The sequence below is a fragment of the Lissotriton vulgaris genome, unplaced genomic scaffold (genome assembly GCF_964263255.1).
Source record: "Lissotriton vulgaris unplaced genomic scaffold, aLisVul1.2 SCAFFOLD_846, whole genome shotgun sequence".
Taxonomy (NCBI): domain Eukaryota; kingdom Metazoa; phylum Chordata; class Amphibia; order Caudata; family Salamandridae; genus Lissotriton; species Lissotriton vulgaris.
The window spans coordinates 819,949-844,259 of record NW_028254755.1 but is presented as its reverse complement, the minus strand read 5'-3'; the positions used below and the strand labels follow the sequence as shown (position 1 = coordinate 844,259).

Here is a 24,311-nt window from a genome sequence, read left to right as displayed (position 1 = left end):
AGGAGGTATCTAAATTTTCTGATTGTCATGGTGGGCCATCTGGACACCAGGACTCCGGCCATGCTGTTTGAAGAGGGATTTCAAGAATTTCAAAGCTTCTTTCAAAGAGGTGAAACACATGGTGTGGTTATTTAATTGGAAGCATATCCTAGCAGGATATATAGTAGCATAGGTGTGAAGTCTTTAGATCAATGTAGTTTCTAGACCTCTGCAAAGGCACTGCAGACCTCCTGGAGTGCCACAGTGAAATCCAGATAGATGAAGAACTCAACCCTTGGTATTCCATAGTCTTTTTCTCTCCCAATGTGGAACACAGTGTCCAGATCCCTGTAATTTAGTTTTGCCATGCATTCACCAAGTGTGGTGGAGCTCCAAGCAGGAGTCTTGGGCCCTGTGTTCTTTGGGCTCTCTTTACCAAAATGATTCAAGAGAAATTGTGTTTGAGTAGCAGCTTTCTGAGACGCTGTTCCTCGAATGTCTCCATCCTTCTCACATTCATGGATTCCTTCAGACCAATCATGTGAAGATTATTACTCCTGGAGCATGACTCAAGCATTTTATTTTTTGCCACTACTTTGGTTATTTCAGCAGTCAGACGGGCACCACCGTCTCACAGGTTTTTCAGTGACATCTACCTGAGATCCTATGCTCTGCCTCACCCAGCCAACTTCCATGCTTATCCATTTTCTCCTTCATTTGGTCAAGGCACACTCTGAGATGATCTAGCTTGCCATCAATTTGCACAGGCTGGATTGCATTTCGAGCAAGAGAAACAGTGTTCCCTCATCTTCTTCACTTACAGGGCCACTTGTCTGTTTCTCCAAGGAGTCAGTCCACACCTCCAATTGGCGCATAGCTAGGAGTAGTACATTGGATTCAAGCTTCACCTGCTTAGAGTCCATTTTCCCCTTGGCCAGAGGCTGGATAATCAGGTTTAGTAGGATTGGTTCTTGCTGCATGGGACATGGGAGTTGACTGGGTTGGAGGTCTTGCCTACACTCGGTATCATGGCATCGGGCACCTGGATGGCTGGTCAGAGGTACTCTGCTATGCAGTAAACAATACCCAACCAATGGCATTCAATGTTGAGTACCCCCAACAGGAGATGGCAGTTCACATGGTGTGGATTTCTATGATGCAGGTAGCTCAGGGTTCCAATATAGAGGGAAGTCAGATTGGGTGCATGGAGGCCCTAGAGCTCCATTTGCGGGTTAGTGGAAGGGAGGGGACATTAGATGTTGAGGAGGCAGAGATAAACTTTAGCCCCTCCACCCAGTGGAGTGCACTCATTCACTAGCATCACTGCTTACTCACATTTTTTTAAAGTGAGCCATAAGATTCAGGCGCAGCAGTGGCCTGCTCCTGTGGTCTCACAGATTTGGACTGGACCAAACTCTAAATCATCCCCTTTGAGGTTGTTAGTGGTCCATTAAAAAATCATGAACTTTTCAGTGGAATGGCAGACATTATCAGAACCAATACATGGTCAATATTTAATATTATCAGGACAGATTCACAAAGGTAAAATGAGACGAAAGTCTAACTTTACGACTTTCGGTATTCACAATGGCCATTTACTTCTCATAAATGTCCTTTGTGTATACCAAAAGTCGTAAAGCGCAACTTTTGGTATTCAAAAAGGGCATTTATTAATAATACCTTTGCTGATTGGGCCCATCATCTTTACTTGACCTTGTCTGGAAATTACTCTATCTTCTGACAGGCCTTTAATTATTTCCATCTGCCATGAGAAACTACTGGTAGTGTCAGATCGAATGAATTTAAAACTTTAAATATCAGGACCATACTAGTGGTGAAATGTACTAATGTATGATAATTGACATTGGCTGAAAATACAGCTTTAATTTGTACCTGCGGAAAATGGTATGAAAGCATCATTCTTCTTGAAACTGCCATCATCATTCAGGAAGTTCTGAGGAGTGAATTCTTCTGGGTTAGGGAATTTTTCTGGATCCCACAATACAGAACCAAGCATGAAGAACACATCAGTTCCCTGCAAAGGCAACAAAATGCAGAAACAAGAAACTATGAATACAAGCAACTAGAGTAAAATAAGCCATGAGAACTACATTATTTGAAAGAATAATCTCAAAAACATTTTAACAGACTTATAGAAATCAAACCACTAACAGACGTATATATGCTTTTCTCCAATGAACAATAATATCTGTTTCCACCTATCATGAGATATTTCCAGGATGTATGTATGTATTGTTTGGAGTAGCTAGAGTGAGAAATAGTTCTAGGGACTGTCAGGACATAGGCTTAGCTGTGAGTGTTTATGTAGTTGGTTTCCTGGGGGGTATGAATTTCATTTTAAGAATCCAGATTTCCCAGTTGTTGAATCGCAGATATATTGATCTATTAAAATGTAGTTGTTGGTCAGGACCAAGTCGAGCAAAACGAGTGAAAGGCCTGGAAAACTGTAAGCATGACTTTTGATTCAAATGTTGCAGAGCACTACACTAGGGTAATGTAGCAAACCTTTCAGCTTGATGGGGCTCAGATGAAGGCCATTCATTTTGTAGGTTGCGTACATTAGTAATAATCATGCTTATATCCATGCAGTAAAATAAATACTGTTGCTATTATTTACCTGTTGTCCAAACTCAAGCAGCTCTGTCACATTACACTGGGGCTTGCAGTTGAAGATATGGCACTAGAATAATTTACAAAAGCTAATTCTAGTGCATAACGCACCCAATAGGTCAATGGAACAGTCTTTTGCCTTTGGGAGAGCCTCCGATCATCTAATTGTTATACTAGAAATGCTACTGCCTACGCATTATCCTATTTAAGTTAGCATTTGTGGCACCATTTTCTATATATCCTTCTCTGTTTCTGAGAAAAGGCCTATGTTAAGTTTTGATTTTCCACAGTTGGGTTTTTGCTTTACTAATGAATATACTGTTCTTATTAGTGCATACCTTTCTTGCTAGATAGAGCCCTTCTTCCACTTGTCTAGTAGTGGGCATGAGCAGAACGACCTTGAGTAGTAGATAATATGTACCTGGAATCTGAATCGAAACATATCCTCTGTATTTCACTACTTAGCACCATCTGCTTGGAAAATTTCTCTGTGGGTGTGTCTTCATTGGTTTCGAAATTTACACAATGTATCTTTATGCTTGTTGATTTTAGTCCCTCTGATTGTATTCTGAATAAACAATTATTGGCTTGTATTCTCTACTGTCTTGCTGACTCTTTATTTGATACGGAAGGCTGAGAGGTGGTCATTAGTGACCTGAGTGACCCTAATCGGGCCACTTCCTTCAGTTGGCCCTGAACAGGGACTCTTTCGGGTGATTGATCCATCTCCTTCGGTGGACGGGGGGGAAGTCCAGGCCATCGTCGGGTCAGACTGAGGGTTCAGGGATCCCTGCACGAGAAGTATTGATTGCTCGCAGCTGCCCCTTACATCCTGCCGTACGGTGCCTCACCCAGTGATCATCCCGACTGGAGTCCTGAATGGCAAAACCCTTGGATCTGATTGTTTGGTCTGAAGAGTCGGCAGTGGAGCATCAGTTCGTATGTGCTACTCATGTCAGGTGAGTTTGCTTTGGATTTTTGTGGATATGGTACCATGCTGATTTGAGTTTGGTGTGGTCTGAGGACCGTTTTTAATAAAAACACTTGTAACTGCTTTGCCAGGCATAATTTGTTTTCTTCTCGGAAAAGCCTAGAATCAGTATGTTTTTCTCTTTGTGTTGTCATTTTTGTTCTGCAGATGCTCTATTGGAAGAAGCTCAGGCGGCGCCTCTAGAAGGTACCCCTAATTTTGATATGTATGTGAAACATGGGCTTGGCCCTATTATGTTTACTGGTGCAGAGCAGGAATATCAACGTATAAATATTGAGGGACATAAATATCCCGGCAAAAATATTGTGGGGAAGAAATAGACAACAAAAATATCGTGGACAAGAATACCGACTGACAGGTAAGTAATATCGATTTCAAAGACATCGACGTCTTAAATATCGTTGACAAAAATATAGTTGACAAAAATATTGAACTATTACTATTGTTAGGTATTTTAGTGTTTTTATTGAGAATTGTTTGTCATTTTATTATATGTATTAACATTTTACAATTTAATACTTTATTTTAAGTTTAATTTTGTGTTTTTAGTTCCGTAGAAGGGTTGTGGGTTTATAGAGGAGTAGGGTGGGAAGTAATGTAAAGTGTGTTTTGTGGTGTGTATATGTGTAAATGGTGTGAAGGGTGGTAAGTAGTTAATTTTTTATTGATTAATTATTATTTTATTTAAAATTAATTTCCATTAATTATTTAGTAATTAATAATTGTAATTGTGTAATTCATTTTAGGTGTGTGTTGTGGAGTTTATATGTGTAAATGGTGTGAAAGGTGGCAAGTAATTAATTTGTTATTGGTTAATTAATACATATTTATACATTAATTTCCATTAATTAATTAGTAATTATTAATGTTAATTGTGTAATTAATTTTAGGTGTGTGTTGTGAATATTATACTGTTAATTAATGATTTTGTATTATCTTTGTTGATAATATATTTACATTTATATATTAATTACGTTAATATTAGAAATTAAACTTAATAAAAATGTTGATGGTTTTGTTTTTTACTGTTGGGGTACTCCTCCGCTATCAAGCGCTTTCCCTACTGTTGCACTCACTGCAGTGGGAATAGTAATTTTTACCCCTCCACTATCCAATGCTTTCACTACTGTTGCACTCACTGGAGTGGGAATAATTTTTTTTACCCCTACGGTATCCAGCGCTTTCCCAACTGTTGCACTCACTGGAGTGGGAATAGTAATTGTTACTCCTCCGCTCACCAGTGCTTTCCCTACTGTTGCACTCACTGGAGTGGGAATAGTAATTTTTACCCCTAAGCTAGCCAATGCTTTCCCTACTGTTGCACTCACTGGAATGGGAATAGTAATTTTGACCCCTATGGTATCCAAGCTTTCCCTACTGTTGCACTCACTGGAGTGAGAATAGTAATTTTTACCCCCTCGCCATCCAACGTTTTCACTACTATTGTGTTTATTTTGTTATTAAATGTATGTTTTATTCTTTTTTTAATAGTTTAATGTGTCAATTAAATATAGAATATTTTATTTTTAAATTATTTATATCCGTGTATATTTTAATTTTATATAACTTAAAAAGTTTATAAATTAAATAAAGATAATAGTTAATAAAATGTATTTAAGTAAATATATGTATATGTACACATGTTTTGGTGATTCTATTTATTAAATTAAGTTTATTCGTTATAATTGGTTAACATATTTATTAAATTTAATGTATTGTGTTAATAATATTAATATTATTTAATTAATTTTATTTAAGTTATGTAATTTTTTTAAGTCAATATTCTTTACTTCTATATTTTTTACATCAATATTTTTGTGTCGATATTATTGTACGTACCTGTTTATGTATAGGAAGTTGATATTTTTGTTATCAATATTTTCACATCAATGTTTTTACTATCGATATTTTAACATGGAACCATGTTTACTACACTATGGCACAAATATATGCGGCACAAAGCCTAGTTACAGTGACCGTTGACCAGCACTTTTGATGAATAAAAGATTGGGTTTTTACAGGAATAGTTATTTAAGAGACAAATTAGACAGTCTATGTTTGATTCCCTCAGAACATGGCAGAAGGCAGCTATACAGAGATGATTGAATATGAAAAAGGAAGGGGAAAATGCAAATTCTGACCTAGAAAGCTGTAGCGTACGACAGGGAAAACAGGAAGCAGGAGTTGAATATGAAGATAGGAGGTTTCGATTACAGATTGATAAATCTTATTTGGCCCAAGAGGAAAGTGTTACTTTTTTGAGGGAATTGTTAGACACTCGATCCCTGCCCCCGTTTGCCCAGCAGAGGATTTATCCTGCTGTTCCTTCGTTACCACAGCAGTTTGTTACAACTACTCCAACTGTTCCTATGTCTACTGCTGTTGTTTCGACAGCTTTGTCTACGGCACCCTCTGCTCCTTCTTCTTCTTTGCCATCTGTGGCAATTGTAACTGTTAATGCACCTATTGACTCGACTCCTATATCTCCTGCTCTTTCGCCTCTGGCACAACCGTCAGTGACGATTGTACCTGTCACTTCTGTTACTTCTTCTATGGTTCTTTATCTTTCCACATTAGTGAATGTTGAGACACCAATATGTGGATTTGAGGATAGAGATTAGATAAAAGATAATGACTAATTGGATCCCTTAGTGCGATCTGGGGTGGGGGATGAAGAAAAACAAGTAATAGCTGATCAAGCTTAGCAGTGGGGTTGTAATCCCACTTATAGTGTGGAGAATGTTTGGGCAGTTATGCGAGATTTTGAGCCCTTTATATCAACATCCTCTTAAGCATATGTCTGCTATGTTGATTTGTCTTTGGCAGCAACACTTTAGGGATGATGTGCCACAAATTTTATTTGATATGAGCGATTGCTAGTGGCTTGGAGCCTAGCCAAGTGCTCATGAATACTACGACACTGACTGCCTATAGGGCTAGGTTTCATGAGAAGAGTCCTACCTCAGCATCTCGGTTTCCGATACAAGAGTTTCACCCTATTTATCATCCGAAGATACCTACGTTAACGGATCAGCGAAGTACTATTATCAGACTGCCTGTGGCAGCTCGTTTCCAGGAGCAATGGGTTTATACTCTGAAAAAGAAGTGGTTTTGTCTCTTAAGGCTCAATTACCCGATCCTTGGAAAAATCCTACAGCCTGGTATTAAGAGCTCAAGGACGCCGCCCCTTCTACTGTAATGACTCTTACTGATATTGAAATGTTTATTGGTCTGCTTGTTCCAGTTGATGTTTGGAGGCAGGTGCATACTCAAGATCATATCACGGAATTTGGAGGTACATGGGATGAGAATAGAGGTTGGGATCAGGAACAGAAAGTAGGAGATAAGCCTTGTGCTGAAATACTTGTTTGCAAGGACATATTATTACATATATGCATTAGCTTATTCCACCTAAGAAGGTGGATTGGGACAAATTGACAGCTTGTCGACAGAAGAAGGACGAGAATGTGTCGGATTTCTTTACTCGGTTTGAAGACACATATCTGGATTATAGAGCGCAGGATATGTCTATTGGGGGGAGTTTGATTGTTTGTTTACAGATTTGTTTCTGGCCTTCTTCCTGAAATAACGACTCATTTAGAGTTGGCTCGAAGAATTTTGTCTACGTCTTTTCCTTCTGTTATCTTGAATATGGCCCAACATTATGAACATCAAGATCGAGAGAAGAAGGAGAAGACAGATAAAAAGCATAAGGAGTTGAAAACAAAGGTATTGTTACAGCAAGCATGTATGTGTAATGGTAGAGGACGTGGTGGTTCTGCCAGACAGCTTCCACGCACTAGTAGGCAGCTGACCACAACAACATTGGGGAGAGGAGTTAGCCTAATGGCTAGGACGGTCGACATCAAATCTGGGGAACTGGGTTCGAGTCTCAGCAATGACGCTGAATATCCTGTGATTCTGGGCAAATCACTTAATCTCCCTGTGCCTAACAAAACAATGAATGTGTCCCCATGTAATGCAACTGGTGCTATGTAAAGCGCTCTGATACCCAATACCTTCGGATCAAGTTTGCGCTACATAAAACTCTGTAAAATAAAACAAAAAACCATTGGGGCTGAATCAGTGTGCGTATTGTAAGTAGGAGGGCCATTGGCGTAGCGAGTGTCCTGTGCTTTTGCAGAAAGTGGAAGTACCTAGAGGTTGAGGTACTCGTAGACGAGGTCATGGGATTGATGGAGCTCAAAGTGCTGCGGCCTCACAGGGTCGTTCTGATACCAATAATTTTGATGACCCTCTTGATGGACAGTACTACCAAGATGATTACAATACAGATGAGGTGACAGGGATGTCTTAAAGTTAGCACAGCCAGGGACAGAGTGAGCGACCAGTTCTGATACCTGTGGATCAGCATGGTCCTTATGTTACTGCAGATTTGCAAAGCTTGACTAAGGATTTTTTGGTGGACACAGGTGCAACAAAGAGTTCTGTTTCTCGACATTTGGTTCCTGGGGCGGCTTTGTCTGGCCATAATAATGTTCCGGTAGGTTTTTCAGGTGTACCGTTGTAAGTCCCATTTCTCGACCCCTTGCATTGACTGATGATCCTTTTACAGTGGATTCTCCATATTTGTTGACCTCAAATTGTGGAGAAAATTTGATGGTTTTGGATTTGTTGAAGCAATTGAATGCTACTATTTATTGTTCCCCAGTAGGAGTTTATATGACGATGGGCCCAAATGTGAGTACTAAACAGTGTTTGTGTCACCCTCTTCCTGTTGAATTTGCTAAGGTGCCATCCATGTTATGTGTGACAGGTGATAGAGATGTAGGACTGTTGCACATACTGACAGTTTCCATTCAGGTGAAAGACAATGTTGCTCTGTCTCGTATTCCTCAGTATAAGATACCTCCGGAGGGGGAAGGAGCTCTTTTACATATTATTCAGGATATGATACACAAAGGTGTAGTTGAAGAGATTGCTGCCAACATTTGTAATAGTCCCATTCTTCCAATTTTTGAATGGACACCCTCAGGTTCCTCTGATGATCATGAGGATGTTTACCATTTTGTGATTGACCTAGGCAAAGTGAACAAGATTGTGGACCGTCAGTTTCCAGTGGTTCCTGATATTACCATCCTTTTGACAATGATTCCTTCTACTGCTCAATTCTTTTCTGTTATTGATTTGAAAAATGCATTCTTCAGTATTTACATTCATCCAGATAGTAAATATCTTTTTGGTTTTACTCTAGCTGGTAGGAGCTTTAGATTTTGCCGAGTTCCACAGGGCTACACAGAGAGTCCGAGTATTTATAGTCAAGCTTTAAAGAATCAGTTGGATTCTCTTTTGGTTCCCTCAGGGAATGTATTGGTACAGTATGTTGATGAGTTTCTTATCGCTTCTGACACTGAACAAGGTTGTAGAGAGAGTACATTTCATTTGTTGCTGCATTTAGCTCATCATGGACATAAAGCTTCCCTTTCTAAATTTCAGAATTGTCAACAGGAGGTTACCTATTTAGGTCACCTACTCTCGAAGTATGGTAGGAGGCTGACCCCTGAGCGTATCAGTACTATTGTTTAAATGCCCATTTCACAAACTCAAAAAATATGTACACCCTTTTTTAAAGGTATCACTTCCTACTGTCGCCAACTCCCTGCTAATTAAAACTTTGCTTGCACTAACAATAAAAGAAGTGCACGAGCCTTTGCCTTGGATGCCTGAATGCCATCAGTCTTTCGAGCAAATGAAAACTGTGCTTCGTTCATCTCCAGTGCTTGGTACACTAACTATGGCAAGTCGTTCGTGCTCCATGTTCAAGAGATGGCTGGCTGTGTGCTTCATTTCTCTGCTCTGCTTAATTCTGTTGCAAGGGCTTTCTGGAGTTGTCTAAGAGCAGTTGTGGCTATGGCCACTTCAATCAGACAATCAGCTCGACTCTTACTTGATACTGACCTCACGGGCATGGTACCCCATGCTGTGGATACGCTTTTGTACAAGACAAGGACACTGCACCTCGCCAGTGCATGTCTTACTGGCTATAAATTGACATTGTTTGCTAAACATATCACGATCAAAAGATGTGCCACTCTGAACCCAGCCACATTACTACCCCTCCCTTCCGAGAGTGATGAAATTGACAAAGTTGATTGTATCTTCCGAACGGAGGAAGAGACAAAAGGACAGGTAGACTTGAATGATGTTACTTTATATGACCCACAAGGGGAACTATATGTCGATGGCTCTTGTTTCAAGTTACCAGATGGCACTAATACTGCAGCCTATGCTATTACCACACTGCGCACGGTAGTTGAGACATCACGGGTCCCTTATCAGTCGGCTCAAGCTGCTGAGTCAGCTGCCTTTATTCGAGCTTTCAAATTGAGTGAGGGACTGGTTGTCATTATCTATTCTGACAGCCAGTATGCCTTTGGGGTCGCACATAATTTTAGGCGTATCTGGGCTGAAAGAGGGTTCCTTACTTCCCATGGCACAAAAATTCAGCATGGACACCTTATATTGAGGCTTTTGTCTGCTCTGAAACTCCCAAAGAAATTAGTAATTGGGAAGTGTGATCGCCCACTGGTAGGTTACTGATGATATAGGTAGAGGGAATGCTTTTCAGACCAGACAGCTAAGGAGATGGCCCGGACAAAGATGAAAAGAATGTTTGTACCAGGTCCAGCTAGGTGGTTCCCTGAGGTTGTTGTGTTTGAAGATACCCTTGAAAGTGTAAAGGAAATACAGAGTGAAGCCACAATAGAAGAATTAGTGGAGTGGCAGAAGAATACAACATAGTTGGATGACAAAGGATGTTAGATTGATAAATCGGGGAAACTGAAATGGGTGTTGCAAGATGCAAATGGTCTTTCTGTGGTTACTATTTCCCACAGTCCAGCTCATATTAGTGCTAAAGGCATTTGTAAATTATTAGATCCTGTATGGCAGAATGACAATATTGCTAAGACAGCTGCGCACTGAGTGAAGTACTGAATGGCATGCATGATGCACAATCCTGGGAAGGGTACCCCTACACCGCCTGGTAATTTTGCCCCACCCAACTTCCCTTTTGAAGTCCTTCAAATGGACTACATTGAGTTAGAGAGATGTAATAATTCAAAGTATGTTTTGGTGGTTGTATATGCATTCAGTAAATGGTTTGAGGCTGACCCCAATAAAGACAATAAGGCCATTACAACTGAAAAGGTACTCCTAAAGGAGTTCTTTCCTCATTTTGGTTTGCCCCTAGTGATCTGGAGTGACAACAGAAGTCATTTCAATACAAAAGTGATTGAATTGATTTATGTGGGTCTCCATGTTAAGCAGAAATTCCATGCCGCTAATCAAACTCACATGTGCTACTAGTGGAACACTAGATGCATCCCTGTGGGCACTCTGTTTCTCCTCAGTGCGAAATGAGGGTTTTGAACATAGTTTATGTTGCAAATTATTCCGTGTTTTATTTCACACAATTTTTGTTGTGTTTGTGAGTTTACATATTCCAATTACTTCGTTTTTCATGTGTTCATACGTACGACATTATTATTTTCAGATCCTCCAAAGCATTTCGGGCGTACCTAACTGCCTTCTTCAGGGAACAACACTACAAAAATGAACAAATAAACAAACATAATAAGCAAATGTATTAAGATGCTTGCATTCAGCCTAACAAAGCTCATATGGTATGGTAGTTCGTACAGGTCAGTTCTGAGAAAGTAGTAACGCTTAAGAGTAACATGTTGGTCCAGCAAGGTGGTTAAAAACGGCTTAACTATATCGGGTTTGTTTTATGTTTTTTGACAGCTTCCATATTGAGCCAAATCACACACTACGGTCGAATGCGGCATGTAAGTGTGACGTTTTTTTACATCACCTTGTAACTCACGGTTTATAAAGGTCGAGCAGGTGACCAATTAAATCTCAGGAATTCACTTCACAAACCTCGTTAGTTTTTCACATGTAAGACACAGAAGCTTTAAAGGGTCATCATACCATATGAGCTTTGTTAGGCTGAATGCAAGCATCTTAATACATTTGCTTATTATGTTTGTTTATTTGTTCATTTTTGTAGTGTTGTTCCCTGATGAAGGGCTGTTAGGTATGCCCGAAATGCATTGGAGGATCTGAAAATAATAATGTCGTACGTATGAACACATGAAAAACTAATTAATTGGAATATGTAAACTCACAGACGCAACAAAAATTGTGTGAAATAAAACACGGAATAATTTGCAACATAAACTATGTTCAGAACCCTCATTTCGCACTGAGGAGAAACAGAGTGTCCACAGGGATGCATCTAGTGTTCCACAAGTAGCACGTGTGAAGTTATATATTTGGCGTCCGGGGACGATGGACGTCTCCTGTGGAGCACCTACAATACATTAAAACAATTCATAACAAAGAGAACCAGCTGTGAACCTGCCTCAATATTACAGTGCTAATCAAACTCAGTCATCGGGTTTGGTTGAGAAGTACAATGGTATTCCCAAACTTAAATTAGCAAAATTTCAGGAGACCACAGGGTTGCAGTGGCCAGATGTTTTACTGTTAGCCCTTTTGTCAACAAGAATGACTGCACATTCTAGGACAGGATTGTCTCCTTATGAGGTCGTGTTTGGGTGCCCGGCAAATGTCTGGGGCGTCCCACGTCCTTGTAAAATTTCAAATATTGAGTATCCTATTCTAATAGATTATCTTGGCCAGTTAACAGAAAGTTTATATTCTATTCACCAACAGGTGTGGGAATCCCTACCTTCTACACCAGAATGACAAGGCCATGATATTCGGCCTGGTGACTTGGTACTCCTCCGGTTTGGAGCCGCAATGGAAGTGGCCCGAGCAGGTCTTACTGGTGACACGGACTGCTGTAAAGTTTGCTGGCCATAGGAACCGGGTGCTAGCCACCCACTGCAGGAAGGTTCCTCTGCCTCTACCCTATGACAAGAGGGTAGGAGACGGCATTGTGGACGAGCTTGAGCAGGTGACTTGGTTTGTCCCATTCAGCAATGGCCAACTAATTTGGACACAGACAGATAAGGAACATTTTGACGTGTTGAATGCGGTTGTTCCTCCAGAAATATGAGCTATTCAAGAGCCGTTGTTCACCTATCCTACAGTGCCTCAGGCTACCAGGTACAATGTGCACCCTCGGCTGAGGGAAAGTGCATCCAAGGAGAAAAAAGATTAGGGATGGACTGCGTAAGATAGGTTGTACTGAGTTGTAGTGCCAAAGGTGATCTATCGAGCTTGGTGAAAGGTTTCTGCTCAATAATTAGTTGTTTTAACATTAGATAGGAAAGACAGGATCGAGGTATACTGTGGAGGTTTACCATCGAGATTGACGTGGGGGACAAGCTTAGGACAGAGCAAGCTCCACCTCCGGTGCTCAAGAGCGCCAACGTATTGATGAACAATAGGAGCCTGTACGAGTGAGGCTCTGACGGACACTGGCAACTTGCATATTTTTTTGCATTTTGTCCCCATTTCATCATTCATTATGCAACCCTTTGGTAGAATGGTTGCTGAGGAAGAGCAGCTATTACTTTCTGTTGCCCAGCATAATATGGTGTGGACTCGCAAAAAGAAAATAACATGTGTTGTTCTCGTGATGTTACTGTTGATAAAATTGTGTGTGGTGTCGTGGGTTTTGGAAAATGATCAAGATGTGTCTTTGCGTACAAAGGTTAAAATCGTTTCCCCGACAAGGAAGAAAAGGACAGCCTTGAGTAATATATTTTAGACACACATAATAGATTTTTTGGAGAAGGAATTTCTTGTTACCCCACTGAGTCTGTCACTAGTTTATGGACTCCATACCCATTATCTCTTCTGAAATATACCTACATCTGTCCAGAACAATTTACTGAAGTGAAAGGAGTTTTTGGTTTTGGCTAACCAGGTCCTTTTCTATGATATAGAAAGTCACAATGAATAGGTTATCCAGCGTGTGATAACACATATTGCAACACATTTTACATGGAAGAGCAGAATGGCACGTTGGTGGGTTGGCACTATAAGGAATTGATAGTTAACTGAGAGGCTGGTTATTATCCTGCTGGTTGCCCCATCTAAAACAATACATACACTTCTCTGTATATCAATTGTTCTGTAATAGTTCTGTAGAAAAATGCAATGTCCCTGGTGAATGACAAAGATCGGAGTACGTTTGGAATGAATACTAGATATGCTGCAGTAGATTTTGAAGGACCAATTTATGCACACCCGGGGTTCTATTTCTTGTCTAACAGTACTTATTCTAATGTTCATAATGGTACCAACGATGTTGCTCTTGGGATGGTATTGCCCTTAGGTGTGCCCACATATATATGATTAAGAGGCTTGCACTGCCGGAGCCTAAAAAAAGTGAAACTTTGACGGCGCAAGCCTCTCATAAATACATCCATGTGTTTTTATTAATGCAAAGGATGATTTCTTTATACAACTTGACTGTATTATCCTAATTAATAGTTTGTTTTCCTTCAGTATTACCACAGGCAACTGAGGAAAATAGTCCAGTACTTCTTTTACTACTTTCTTTTTTAGTTTCAAAATAAGCTTTATTAAGTTTAAAAAAACAAGCATATCATAATAGAGGATACAAAGTAATTAAAAGGGGGACAAATAAACACCAGCACAAAAATGAATCACATAGTCTCTAGGAGAAGGCTGCCATAGTACAGTGGATGTATATATACTCAACATTAGAATAAGTAAAGTGTTCACATGACTGGATATGGATGCAGAGCAGGATCATAAGGGAAGGATTACAGTAAAAGGGCACATATTTAATTGGAAACATCTGTTGCTTAGAGTGTATAAAGGATAACTAGATCAAGCTGAGGTTTCAGAGTAATTTGTACAGTTTATGATGGTTTGTTAGTAGCAAAGTTGTCATCCAAACATTTTCAAATAGGTCTGTGTTGTGATTTCCAGGGGGAGTGTTGTAGGTGGTGTTGTCGGCCCTCAGTTATGTGATATCTAGTTGATCCAAGCTTGGAAGGATGCCTTGTGTGTGTCCTTCCAGTTAGAGGTAATGGTTTTGATTATAGATGATAGTAAGAGATCAAGTAAAAAAAGTGATCTGCTGAACTTCTGATGTTCGGGTCAAGAAATTTTTGATGAGAAATGAAAATTCCTTCTTGGGTTGCATGTGTTGGAAATGGGGATGTTTAGTTGACAGAGGTATTCACCTTTGTCCAAGTAGGAGCCCTTCCTTTGAGCATACAGGCTTATCCCAAAGGCAATGTGTCAAGTATTTGGACCCAAACACGCAGTACCACGATGAAAACACCACAACAGTTTAGAGAAATAAAGTATCTTTATCCAAACCAAACAAGACCAAATAAAACAAAATCCATTATAGATGTATCAAGATATAACTTTTAAAAGTTTTACTTCAAAAATAGAACTTGTAGAAACATAATAGCTACACCTAGGGCTATTACGATGTTGTGACGGGCACACGTCCAAAGAACCGCGCCAACCGCGAGGTGCGACGGTAGGGGACGGAGTCACACAAATCCTGCAAACAACAGTACCTTGGAAACAAAGTCAACAGACGATGCAAGCCGTTGTGGAGGTTAGGTGTCAGTGATGAGGTGAAGCAGGATCCTGACAAAAATCCGGTTGTTGCCTCTATATTGGGTCCAGGAAAACATCAGGCCACGAAGAGGTTTAGAACCATTGTCAAGCCTAGCTTGGTAAACATTTGGGAAAACCTTTGCGTGTGGAATTGCACACAGTAAGATGGCCCCCGTGTTGTTTGCAGTCTAGTTTTCATTTCTAACACACCTGTGTAGTCACTAATGGTTAAGACAGGTGCGCGTGCTTCCCGCGGCGCACTTCAACTGAATTCCGGAGAGAGTAGTTGAGTTAGCGTTTCCTCCGCACTTATTTCAAGTGCGTAGGTTCGAGTTCGCAGTTTTCATAGAAATATTTCAGAGAGTATTCCGACATTTCCAGAGTCCAGACGGATATCCATGGAGCGTTCAGAGAGGTATCTGACGTTTTTGTGAAATCAGTATTGTAGCAGCTTCTCGACACAGAACTGGCAGAGAAGCTCTTATCCTCTTTGCAAGAGAGGTTAGCAGCGAGAGTGCAGAGGAGAGTGGAGCAACTTTCAAGTAAGACACATTTGCCGTTCCTGTTATCTCCGCCCAGGTTGCTGCAGTATTAAACCCCCAGCAAGGTCTTGACTGAGGATTTCCCTTGCGTCTTACCTTTCCTTTCCTTCCCTCCTCCCCTTCCCTGTTCCTTTTTGCGTGTTTGGAACCAACGTGGGAAATTCCGCATCTGTGCAAGATACTAAACTATTCAATTATACAGTTAGGTTTAACAGAACTCCCCGTCAGGCATACAGGTACAATGAATATCAGCATTGTTTGTCTCTAACACTTTCCTTGCATAGTCAAACACTTAATGTCGTATGTTCATTTATAGTTGCAGGGAGTCAGTCGCAACACAAAGACAACCTTAGAAGAGGGGCCATAACTCTTTCTTAGACTGGTAGGAAACTCTCTGTGATGTTATATGATATTTAGAGTGTTAGAGAGAAGTTGTTTATCTTTTGCCCCTTTGTGCATTAGTTATCTTCTCCTTCCTGAGAACTACACAAAGACTATCAGGGAGCAGAGAGTGAGGAACAGTGTCAGAAGGAGTTGTTTCATCTTTCTCTGCCACTTCCTCTGTTGGTGAACTTGCTCTGTACATTTGAGCGAGGATACTGGTAGAGGGGCGTTGGGAGCTATTGTCACTTCTACCTCCGTGAAGTTTGGAGCACCTTGACAGATTGAAGTGCCCACGTAGTTTTCTTCACCTGGGTAGAATGGCGGAAGGCTTAAATATAAAGGCGTTAGGCGCTATATTGGAAGGCATTCAGAAGGAAATAGGCGCAGTTAGAGAGGAAAACAAAACCTTGAGACATGAGTTATCAGCTTCACGGCAGGAAACTCACTTATTGGCACAGAAGGTTGAAGGGTTGGTTTTGAGTAATCCCACTGCTTCTCCTCCACCCACTTCGCTTCAAGCTAATCAGCAGTCAGTAGCACAGGTTATACATTCTGTCTCCCCGATTATTCCTTTAGCTGCCCCAGAAAGGTTTCATAGGGATCCACAAAAAGCCCAACTTTTTTTGACGCAATGTTCGTTATACTTTATGTGTCGGGCCAGTTTATTCCCTGATGCGAAATCTACAGTGGCCTTCATTTTATCTTATTTGCATGGAGATGCAGCTAATTTGGCAATGCCATTAGTGTCCAAAGATGATCCCTTTCTGTATGATTTTGAATTATTCAAAACGGAATTCTTGAGAATTTTTGATAGACGAAAAATTTCCCAGGCCACTAATAATGAGCTGCTGGAACTTCGTCAGGGTTCCAAGGACTTGGTGACATATTTAACACAGTTTAATAAGCTTCTTGTAGAAACCAATTGGCCCGAAGAGAAAAGAGCCGCCTTTTTTTATCAAGGGTTGAGAGATGAAATCAAAGATACCCTGCCGCAAATTCCAAACCGTCCAACGGAATTATCTGCTCTAGTGGATTTAGTGCTGGTAATAGATTTTCGTTGGTCGGAGAGGAAGGGAGAAAAGAAAAAAAGAATCCAAGTGGAACATCCCTCGTTTCGATAGAACTCGACAAGACGTTGAAAAATCATCAGGATCTGTTTCTGAAGGGGAACACATGCAGATTGGAGCAGTATGTGGGCCGCTAAGTAAAGAAGAGAAGGAACAACGTTGAGTTAAGAAACTGTGCTTGTACTGTAGAATCAGTGGTCATTTTGTTAAGGAATGTCCAAAAAGACCAAAGTTTCCGGTAAAGGGAAATGCCCAAAACCACCAGTAGACGGGATCGCTCTGGTGGCGCAAGAAGACAAAACGATCCCAGAAACTCATCAAATAATCAATACATTGCAGACTTTAGCCCCTCATTTGATTCTTCACATGACGATCAAATTCCGTGAACACCAGATTCTTGGAGGAGCTGTTCTGATTGATTCAGGTGCTACAGGCAACTTCTGTGACCTCAAATATGCTCAGCACATGGGCATTCATGCTATTTTGAAAGAAAAGAGTGAACCTGTTCGTGCATGAGACGGTACCAACTTATCGTCAGGTCCGATTACCAGTCACACAGAACCGTTGGAGCTTATCCAGGCTGATGGTCATCGCGAAGTGTTGCAATTTAACCTCATTGATGCACCCCAATTTCAACTTATTTTAGGATTACCTTGGTTAGCGATGCATATTCCTACCATCGATTGGGAAAATCGAACTGTGGAAATGAAGTCAACCTTTTGTTCTGAACATTGCTATTGTGCAGTTAACGAATCACTTGAACCTTCCCAAGCGTCCTTATTATCTTACGGAGGGGATTCTATCGGAGTGATTAGTACTGTGGAGATTCCTACAGAGTACCAAGACTTTCAAGAAGTCTTTAGCGAAGCAGAAGCCGAACAATTGCCTCCGCATCGTCCTTACGATTGCGCCATAGACCTGGAACCTGGATCCGTCCTTCCTTGCAGTCGCATTGATGCATTAACGGAAGCTGAGAACTGCCATCTGAAGGAGTATTTGGATAAATACCTTGCCAATGGATTCATTAGACCGTCTCAGTCACCAATGTCGTCTCCTTTATTTTTTATTCCTAAAAAGGAGGGCACTTTGAGAATGTGTATAGACTATTGTGCCCTAAATCGAGTGACAGTAAAGAATCGCTACCCCCTTCCGTTGATTTCAGTCTTTTTGGATCAGATAAAGGAAGCTCAAATCTTTACAAAATTGGATCTAAGGGGGGCATATCATCTAATTCGAATGAAGGCAGGACACGAGTGGAAGACGGCTTTTCGAACCAAATTTGGATTGTTCGAGTATTGTGTGATGCCCTTTGGGCTCTGTAATGCTCCAGCTGGGTTTCAGCATTTCATCAATGATGAGATGGGAGATCTCATTGATAAGATTGCGGTAATTTATTTGGATGATATTTTGATTTTCTCTCAAGATCCACAGCAACATCAGAGCATGTAAGAATTGTAGTTAGTCGCCTCCGTTCCCACCATCTCTACGTCAAGCTCGAAAAATGTGTCTTCAACTCACCTAGAGTGGAGTTCCTGGGTTTTGTTCTTCCCCTCAGGGAATCACCATGGATTCCAAAAAGGTGTTGGCAGTGGAAAGTTGGCCATCCCCCAAGAACGTAAAGGAGATTCAAAGGTTTCTTGGATTTGCTAACGTTTACCGACGTTTCATTCAGGGGTTCTCTCAACTAATTGTACCCATCACACGTTTACTCAAGAAAGGAGCGAAATTCCAATGGTCTGCAGAAGCGGAACGAGCATTTGCTCTTCTCAAGAAAAGTTTCACCACGGCTCCCATTTTACTGCATGCTGATCCTGCGGAGCCCTTCTTTGTGGAAGCCGATGCTTCAGATCAAGCCATTGGTGGGGTCCTGTCTCAACGTCAAAAAGAAACTGGACAGTTGCATCCGGTGGCATTTCGATCCAGAAAATTGAGTGTGGCCGAGATTAATTACACTATTGCAGAAAAAGAATTACTGGCAGTCAAAGATGCCTTTGAAGATTGGAGACACTACCTATTAGGGGCTAAACATACTGTGACGGTTTTTTCCGATCATAAGAATTTGCAATTTTTGAAGACAGCAAAGACACTCACCCCTCGACAACTCCGCTGGCCCTTATATTTTGCAGATTTTGATTTTGTAATCACAAACCGCCCCGGAAGTAAGAATGGAAAGGCGGATACCTTATCTCGGATTCTAACGGAAGAACAGGAACATGCGGTGGACCCTCAGCCGATCATTCCTGAGACCAAGATTGTGTGTGCCATGTCCATAGACAATATGCATGAGGAGATTCGAAAGGAATTATCTCCCGAAGCGATGGAACTTTGGATTTCACAAGGGCCATAGAGAAGAATACAAAACAATCTACCTTATTTCAAGGAAACCTTGTATTTGCCCACTGAGGCTCTACAGGAAAAAGCTATGAAGGAATGCGATGATCAACCTTTGGCTGGGCATAAAGGCATAGCTAAAACCCTAGATTTGTTGCAGCGCTATTTTTGGTGGCCTGGAATGTCTTCCCAAGTGAAACAATATGTTCTGACTTGCGAGCTTTGTGCTCGTAGTAAACCCGCTCGGCAGGCACCTCAGGGGTTATTGCAACCTTTGCCCACACCTTCCCATCCTTGGCATACAGTCACTATAGATTTGATTGTTTAGCTACCTCTTAGTCAAGGGTTTAATACCATTCTGTTTATGGTTGACACCTTCACCAAAATGAGTCATTTCGTACCACTAGTTGGTATACCCACTGCTTCTGAGCTTGCAAGGCACTTCAGTGAACACATAGTAAAACTGCATGGAGTTCCTAAACTAGTCATTTCAGATAGGGGTTCGCAGATGGTGTCCCATTTCTGGAAAGCTTTCTTATAAGGGTTGGGAGTGGAGGTTAGACATTCTACTAGTTACCATCCAGAAACCGATGGCCAAACAGAACGTGTAAACCAAGAGTTAGAGCAGTACCTTCGATTGTTCCTTTTGGATCAAGGGGGAGAATCTTCCAAGTTGTTATGGATGGCGGAATTCGCATTTAATAATGCTAAGAATATGTCCACTGGATATTCTCCCTTCTACTTGAACTATGGGTGACATCCGAATCCTTTTCAGACTCACATTGATTTGGAGGTACCAGCTGTGGAGGGACTTATGGAACACTTGGCTTCCATTCATAAGTCAGCTGAAGCTAATTTGTTAAAGGCAAAACAGCATTACAAAAGACATGCAGATAAACACTGTAGACTGGCCCCTGAATACCGGGTGGGAGATCAGGTTTGGTTATCCTCTCGTAATCTTCATTTAAAGGGTAATCGAAAATTTCAACCCCGATTTGTTGGTCCTTATCAGATTGACCAAGTGTTAGGCCCAGTTTCAGTGAGACTAAAATTACCTCCTGGTCTAGGGATTCATCCAGTTTTTCATGTATCACTCTTGAAGAAAGCTGCACCACACACTAGGTTATTGAAACCTCCAGCTCTCCTGGTCATAGATGGTTACCCAGAATACATAGTTAAGGGCATTTTGGATTCCAAATACACTAGAGGACAGCTTTACTACCTGATTGACTGGAAGGGGTATGGTCCTGAGGATAGGTCTTGGGAACCGGCAAGAAATGTTCATGCCCCTCAAGTGAAGAAAAGATTCCACTCACAGCATCCACACAAGCCAGGACCAATAAATCGGTCTTTGAGAGGGGGTACTGTCAGGAATCCGGTTGTTGCCTCTATATTGGGTCCAAGAAAACATCAGGTCACGAAGAGGTTTAGAACCATTGTCAAGCCTAGCTTGGTAAACATTTGGGAAAACCTTTGCGTGTGGAATTGCACACAGTAAGATGGCCACTGTGTTGTTTGCAGTCTAGTTTTCATTTCTAACACACCTGTGTAGTCACTAATGGTTAAGACAGGTGTGCGCGCTTTCTGCAGTGCACTTCAACTGAATTCCGGAGAGAATAGTTGAGTTAGCGTTTCCTCTGCACTTATTTCAAGTGCGTAGGTTCGAGTTTGCAGTTTTCATAGAAATAATTTAGAGAGTATTCTGCGTTTCCAGAGTCCAGACGGATATCCATGGAAGCGTTCAGAGAGGTATCTGACGTTTTTGTGAAATCCGTATTGTAGCAGCTTCTCGACACAGAACTGGCAGAGAAGCTCTTATCCTCTTTGCAAGAGAGGTTAGCAGCGAGAATGCAGAGGAGAGTGGAGCAACTTTCAAGTAAGACGCATTTGCCGATCCTGTTATCTCCGCCCAGGTTGCTGCAGTATTAAACCCCTAGCAAGGTCTTGACTGAGGATTTCTCTTGCGTCTTACCTTTCCTTTCCTTCCCTCCTCCCCTTCCCTGTTCCTTTTTGCGCGTTGCCTCTTCAGCGTTTGGAACCAACGTGGGAAATTCCGCATCTGTGCAAGATACTAAACTATTCAATTATACAGTTAGGTTTAATGGAACTCCCCGTCAGGCATACGGGTACAATGAATATCAGCATTGTTTGTCTCTAACATTTTCCTTGCATAGTCAAACACTTAATGTAGTATGTTCATTTACAGCTGCAGGGAGTCAGTCGCAACACAAAGACAACCTTAGAAGAGGGGCCATAACTCTGGTAGGAAACTCTCTGTGATGTTATATGATATTTAAAGTGTTAGAGAGAAGTTGTATATCTTTTGCCCCTTTGTGCATTAGGTATCTTCTCCTTCCTGAGAACTACACAAAGACTATCAGGGAGCAGAGAGTGAGGAACAGTGTCAGAAGGAGTTGTCTCTTCTTTCCTTGCCACTTCCCCTTTCCCCTCTGTTGGTGAACTTGCTCTGTACATTTGAGCAAGGATACTGGTAGAGGGGCGTTGGGAGCTATCGTCACTTCTACCTCCGTGAAGATTGGAGCACCTTGACAGATACTTTCTGCCATGGGTGAGGCGAGGTGTTGAATCCAAGACAGGGGAAGTAAGGCAGCATCAGCGATGAAGTGTCGATTCTAGTGAAGCATTGTGACATTGAAGAATTTGCGTGGTCACCCTCGTCGGTTATCTGCTCCACTATAACGTGATACTGGCACTGGCTGTGCCGGCATTGGTGCAAGCTCTGGCATTGGGAAGGTCAATAACTGCAGCCATTGAAGGGTAGTCAGAGCTGTGGGGCAGGAGGGGCAGTGCTATGTGTACTTCATGAGCAGCACACCCCGACTCGGTTTAGGTTGCGGAGTCACGGGCGGCATTGCTGGCAGTGCCGGAGATGTTCTCCTTGCTTTGCCATAAATCACACACTTTTCAGGGCCCAGGAACTGAAATTGGCACCCTTATGAATGCAGGTGTCCACAGAGGATTCCAGGTGCTGGTGGGTAGGTGTAGGTAACGTCATTGTGGCCCTAAGACTTGAGAACAGGAGGAAAGCACACCCAAGCCCTTGGAGATTCTTCTTCAATCAGGTTCACAGCAAAGTTCAAGTCTTTGTCCTCTCCTTGCAGAAGCAGAAACTGCAGGCCAACCCAGCACGGCACACACAGCAAAGGGTTAGTACTCCTCCTTCCATCTCTCCAGTTCTTCTCCTGAGCAGAGGTTCCTCTTGAGTCCAGAAGTGATCTAATTCTCTGAGGTTTAAGGTCCAATTCGTTTAGCCCATTTTCTCTTTGGTCTCTTTGTGGCCATGGTCTCAGAGCCCAGTCCAAAGCAATTCTGTCCTCTCTGGCCCAGCATCACTACAGGAGGTGAAAACAGTATTTTCAAAGGAGATACATCCTATTCAGGTGCTAGTGAAACTCCTCCCACTACTCTAAACGAGGCCCAGGTATATTCAGCCTGGCTATAAGTCATTCAGGAAAGGCAGGGCACACCTCAACCCCCTTGGGGCTGTCTAGAGGGAATGCACATTCCCAGCTCCTGTCAATCCAAAACCAGAGAGTGAATACACAAACAGGCAATATCCCACAGAATGGTTGAACAAGAAAATGCCTACTTTCTAAAAGTGCTCTGGCAACAAATGATGGACGGAATGCTGAATGAATCAAACTTCCACCCCCAGTCAAGAGATCTGTGTTAAATCCATCGTTCTTTTGTTCTCCATGCCATCGCAGTTTGGACCAAGCCATATGCAAATCAGTCATGACGCTTTTCCTCATGCGAACAGTCCAGACCGAACTGCCAAGTGGGGTTCTCCCTGGACTGGAAACAAGCATCCTGGTACCAGTTTTGGGGTAGCAACCTTCATCAGCCAGGATAGCTTGAATCCAGTGGCACAGCAAGCAAGGGGCCAATGTCTGGGCATACCCATCCCATTTATTTTAAAACGTGCTGCGGCAATAAATGATGGACTGAATGCTGAATGAATCAAACATTCACCCCCAGTTAAGAGATCTGAGTTAAATCCATCAATCTTTTGCTTTCTACGGCACCCCAGTTTGGACCAAGCCGTTTGCAAATCAGTCTTGACCCTGTTCCTCATGGGTACAATCCAGCCCAAACTTACAAGCCGGATCCTCCCTGGACTGGAAACAAGCATCCTGGTACTTGTTTTAGGGTAATATGCCTCATCAGCCAGGCTAGCTTCAATTCAGTGGCACAGAGAGCAAGGGTCCCTTGTCTGGGAATACCCATCCCCCTTAGGGTAAAAAGTTCTCTGGTAACAAATGATGGACAGAATACTGAATTAATCAAACATTCACCCCCTGTCAAGAGATCTAGGTTAAATCCATCATTCTTATGCACTGGAAATTTTTTATATGCCCAGATGGCAGAGACATAATTGTAAGATATATCAAGTTAGAACTCCTACAATTGGTCATATCCGTTAGGTGTTCTGTATGTCCTCCATATTGAAACCGGTCTATTGTTAGTGCAGCTTTACATGCATGACACACGCCACACCTGTGATTCACTTACATTGGAGTGGTTTCCACAATGGAGCTTTGTTTATGTATTTTTATTGTGACATCTAGTATAGATTATTTTGTTCCTTATATTTGCATTCTTCTGTATGCAGATATGGGTCTGTCTAAAACATTCTCATCTTCATTGGTGTGCAACATTTTCCGATTTCTGTCAAAATTCCTTTTGACTTTGTATTTAAGATTTGAATGATTTATCACCCAGACACGTTTATGCTTGTGACTCTGCCCTAATAACAGACAGGTGGCAATAGGGAGGACATATAGGACATTTAATGGATTTGACCAATTATAGGAGTTC

At 41.6% G+C, this 24,311-nt stretch overlaps 1 protein-coding gene across 1 annotated transcript in view; it reads right to left on the bottom strand.

The window, feature by feature from the left end:
• Positions 1 to 200: 200 nt before the first annotated feature.
• The window catches only part of LOC147659421 (cytochrome P450 2G1-like), an 804,706-nt gene continuing 780,595 nt past the window's right edge, over positions 201 to 24,311 (bottom strand). The window contains exons 7-8 of the mRNA XM_086951755.1: positions 1,873 to 2,014; positions 201 to 505 (exon numbers count right to left, since the gene is read on the bottom strand). Of these exons, the coding sequence (XP_086807881.1) occupies positions 201 to 505; positions 1,873 to 2,014 (447 nt within the window). The remainder of the gene's footprint in view (positions 506 to 1,872; positions 2,015 to 24,311) is intronic.